The sequence below is a fragment of the Arachis ipaensis genome, chromosome B2 (assembly GCF_059453495.1).
Source record: "Arachis ipaensis isolate K30076 ecotype BB chromosome B2, ASM5945349v1, whole genome shotgun sequence".
NCBI classification, from domain to species: domain Eukaryota; kingdom Viridiplantae; phylum Streptophyta; class Magnoliopsida; order Fabales; family Fabaceae; genus Arachis; species Arachis ipaensis.
Genome location: NC_142437.1, coordinates 5,106,018 through 5,110,723, shown reverse-complemented (window position 1 = coordinate 5,110,723; position 4,706 = coordinate 5,106,018). Strand labels below are relative to the sequence as shown.

At 24.4% G+C, this 4,706-nt stretch overlaps 1 protein-coding gene across 1 annotated transcript; it reads left to right on the top strand.

The window, feature by feature from the left end:
* The first annotated feature begins 2,897 nt into the window (after positions 1-2,897).
* On the top strand, positions 2,898-4,384 carry LOC107623779 (uncharacterized). Its single transcript, XM_016326154.3, has 2 exons — positions 2,898-3,174; positions 3,443-4,384. The coding sequence occupies exons 1-2, from the start codon at positions 3,042-3,044 to the stop codon at positions 4,273-4,275; spliced, it is 966 nt and encodes a 321-aa protein (XP_016181640.1). The 5' UTR covers positions 2,898-3,041; the 3' UTR covers positions 4,276-4,384.
* Positions 4,385-4,706: the final 322 nt, after the last annotated feature.

Below are 4,706 nucleotides of genomic sequence, written 5' to 3'. Positions count from 1 at the left end.
AATTTTACACACTATTAAAAATATTACTATAAATTCAATATCAAAATTAAAAACTGCTCCCATTTCGCATCCCATAATAATAATAATAATAATAATAATAATAATAATAATAATAATAATAATATAGAAACATACTACTTGGTAGACTTTTTCCATTGTTTTGTTTCTTTCTTTTATTCCATTATTATTATGGTAAAACCAAACAACATGCAAATATTCGCAGTCAAACTTAGAAACAAGTTTAATTTAATTTTAGGCAAACACCATCAGGTGCAGTAGTAATTGAGATGAATTTTTTTTTCGTTTTTTTATTTATATAATAATTTATTAATTCATTGTTAGACCGATAGAGATAGTCAAAAAAGCACTGAGCTGTGTGTTTGGAAAAAAAATTAGGTGATCATAGTATATCAAGTCTACAGGCTGATGCACTGAATTTGTCTCCTTTTAAGTTATAAATATCTTTTAATATTCTCAATGTGTTAAATTTCAAATTTGGTGAACATTTTTTTTCTAACAAGGCAGTGGCCGTAATATTTCACTAATTAGTTTCCAAATTGACGTGTATATTCCAAAAATTATATATAAAAAAAGAAATTCATTATTTTCCTGTTCTTTTTTGGTAGAATACAATAATCAAAATTAGTTTCTATTTTCTTTTTTATTAATATTTATGTATAAGATAAAAAATCCAAATTATTTTTATTTATCATACTTTCATATGATTTCAAAATTATTAGTAGTTTTTTTTTCTGTTAAAATCACCATACAATAAAAATTAAATAAGATCTTTAAAAAATTTAAAAAGTTTCATCGAATAATAACATAGAACTATGAAATATAAAGGTTGTTGAATTTTAATGCACAAGTCCGTATTATATATATAGGGTTAATGTTATTTAATTTAATTATACATTTTGCCGTCATTTGTACAGTGTAATGCAGTTTATTAGTGTGCTTAGATTGACGGAAGATGTCATAAAATTTGTTTCTAAAGTTTAAACCCATAGAAAAAGATATATGAAAATATAGTTATATCACTAATATAAATAAAGCAAAACAAATATATTATTATTTATTTGTTTTTTTCATCAATAAAAATTCAAATTTAGGTCTTTTAGTTATAAAAATTTTAATATTATATTATAAAATTATTTTTTTTAAAATTTAATCTGATAGAAAGAGTTATATAAATTAAATTTTAATTAACTTTGTTTTAATATTTGTTATATATTGAAAATGACAATTATTCCCTTAATAGATTTTAAATATTAAATATGTAAAATAGATAAAGTACAACTTGCCCCAATAGATTTATTAATTTAAGAAATAAACAATTAAATACTAAATTCGTCCTAAGTGAATTCTATATTTAAAAAATGTTTAATTATTCTGTTAGTTTTTATACTTTTATTAAATTTTTAATTAAGTCTTTATACTTTTTTTAATTGGGTCTTTACACTACTTTTAATTTTATAATTAAGTCCTCTCTAGTATAAAAAATATTAAAATTAATTGAATATTTCTTCGCAAATTGAAAGCATTCATAATTAAAAACCTAACTAGATCTTTGATCGTATGTATTTTGGAAGAAATATTCTGTTAATTTTAACGTGTTTGATATGAAAATGATTTAATTACAAAATTAAAAGTAATATAAGAATTCAATTGAAAAAAAAAAGTATAGAGACTTAATTAAAAATTTGACAAAACTATAAAGATAGAGGAATTAAATCTTAAAAAAATGAAAAATTTCTTTTAGCTCTTATATTATTCCAGAAAATCACCCGCAACATCCATTTTTTAGCATTTCACATAAATGTAAATCATATCAAAATTTCCAGCCTAATTTATATTCTAATTTATCCAAAAGAAATAAAACTAGAATTATATATGCTATTGTTTAAGGGGTTATTTATTTATTTATTTATTTTTATAGAGGTGTCCCTTCAATCAATTATTATCAAGAGAAATACTGAGACTAAGTCACAAACTAATGATAAAAGGAAAAGTATAGTTAACATTTGTACAAAAGATCTTCCAAAATATAGCATAATAAATAGCACTTAGTTAATTAGGTTACTTGATGAACTTTTTTGTTTATATTTTGTCTAAAAACATGGACTTAATGTTCAACATTTTGATCAGTCAGTCTACAAAAATTAAATGCTTTTAGAGTATAGCTCCTTATGATCTCTTATAGTGCTTTGGAAAATTCAGACATTATCATCACATTAAATCTGTAAAATCGAACCCCATTAATCAACCATGGAAATATCTTAATATCAAGAAAAAAAATGATTTATAATTTGATTGCAAGTCGTCATCACTACTACTACAGTTGATCATTAAATTAAAATTAAATTAAATATAATAATATATATTTTTAAAAAAAAAAATTTTATGATTTATTATTTTAAATTAATTAATAATTAAAAATTGTATTAATTCAATCGGTTAACCAATTTTTATTAATTAATTTTTTTTCTATTTCAACTGATTTATTATCAAATAATTTTTATTTTGAATTGAACCAATTTAATGACTTCATTTCAAACAATTTTATTTTTCAAAAGAATAATAAATTTTAATTAGTTCTAATATATTATTTTGTATTATTTTATTATAACAGTCAACTATTAGTTAAAATATCTTTTTTCATATACACTAAAGTATATTAATAAAATCACTAGTAGCAAGAAACCATCCTTTAGTTTACTACAACTACGAATTTGAATAAACAATAGCAGCCACTGTTGGCTTCCCACTTGTCGTTTTCCATCAACATTAATTTAATCAAAGATAATAAATATATTAAAATAAAATTAAAAAAAACATAGACTCAGCAGTCTCTTCTTGACACTTATATAAATAGGTATCTTGGTGTTGGGATTCTTAGTAGTTGCTCTGCTTCTCTTATAACTAATGAGGTAGACAACCCTATCTTCTATCTTCTCTTCAATATTAATAATCTCTTGTGAGATTAATTCAAGTGAGAGAGAGCTAGCAAACCAAAAATTAGGGTTTCAAGAAAAAAAAAAATGGGAAGAGCTCCTTGTTGTTCAAAAGTAGGGTTGCATAGAGGTCCATGGACTCCAAGAGAAGACACACTCCTCACTAAGTATATTCAAGCTCATGGAGAAGGACAATGGAAATCACTACCAAAAAAAGCTGGTAAGATTTTTTTTTATTAATATATATATAATTTTCTATAATAATATTGATTAAAATAAAAATTATTAGTCCATATTAAAATTATTACGAAAAAATCCAATTCGATCTAAATTATACCCTGTATTATTTAGTATTTAAAAAATCGACTCGTGGATATTCGAAAAATATAATATAGACGGTCTAATCTGATATAAATATTTGATATTATTAAATCGTAATTAGAATAAACTAATAAAAATTGTTCTAATTAAATGTGTTGTTGGTGCAGGACTTTTGAGATGTGGGAAAAGTTGTAGACTAAGATGGATGAATTATTTGAGACCAGATATAAAGCGTGGAAACATAACTCCTGAAGAAGATGATCTTATAATAAGAATGCATTCTCTCTTGGGAAACAAATGGTCCCTCATAGCTGGAAGATTGCCGGGAAGAACTGACAACGAGATCAAGAATTATTGGAACACGCATCTAAGCAAGAAGATGAATGATTCGAAAGAGAAAGAGGAAAAAGAAGGAGGAGAAACCGTCGCTAAAAAGAAGAATAGCGACGGTAATAAAAGGAAGAACAAGAACAATAGTAAGAGAGAGAAGAATAAGAAGAAAAACAAAGGATCAAAAGAAGAATCACCAAAAACACAAGTTTATTTACCAAAACCTATTAGGGTGAAGCCATCAAATTTGGGTAGAACAAATAGTTCTTCCTTTACTTCTTTTGATTCGAACAATTCGGCAACAACGAGTCAGAAAGAAGAAGATAACAATAACAATAACAATGGCGAGGGCGAGGGCGACGTCACGAAAGTATGGACGGAGGAAACAAACAACTTGGTGTTTTTGGGTGAGGTTGGTGTGAACAAGAAAAATAATAATGTGGATGAAAATGATGGGTTTGGATTCTATTTTGATGGCCATGAAGACTTAGTCCTCAATAATAATAATTCAGATATGGAGGGTCAATCCTATAATTATTATGGAATGGAGGATCATCTTAATAATAATCATGGAACATTAGAGAAGCTATATGAAGAGTATTTGCAGGTTTTGAATATGGAAGATAACATGTATGAGTTGGATTCTTTTGCTGAGTCTCTAATGGTGTAAAAATTAAAATTACTAGCTATTATATTTTATTGTATTATTTTGTTGTTGTAAACTAGAAGATAGGTATAGAGAGAAAAAAGAGAGAGAAGAGGGTTAAAAAAAAAAGAAAGAATAATTGAATATACAGCTAAGAATGAAGCATGTGAATAGGAGGCCCATATCTTCATCATAACTTTTGTTTTTTTTTTTTTATAAATTTTAATTTAATTTATCTCTTTTGTCATCTAAAAGGTAAATAAAACTTGGCCAATTTTATGATGTCTACGAATTGGTGTCTAAATTTTACTTAACTTATTTTTTATAATAAATTTTAATTTTTTAAAAATTATTTATTATTATATTTTTTAAACTAAATATTATTTTTTAATATTTTTTAATAAATAAACACTACTTTTTAGGCACCTTACCATTCACCATAAAACTTTTACTAT

Bases quoted from the DNA above. Each gene is read 5' to 3' on its own strand.
- LOC107623779 (XM_016326154.3), top strand. From the start codon at position 3,042: ATGGGAAGAGCTCCTTGTTGTTCAAAAGTAGGGTTGCATAGAGGTCCA. The intron at 3,175-3,442 runs GTAAGATTTTTT...TTGTTGGTGCAG, and splicing joins ATCACTACCAAAAAAAGCTG to GACTTTTGAGATGTGGGAAA.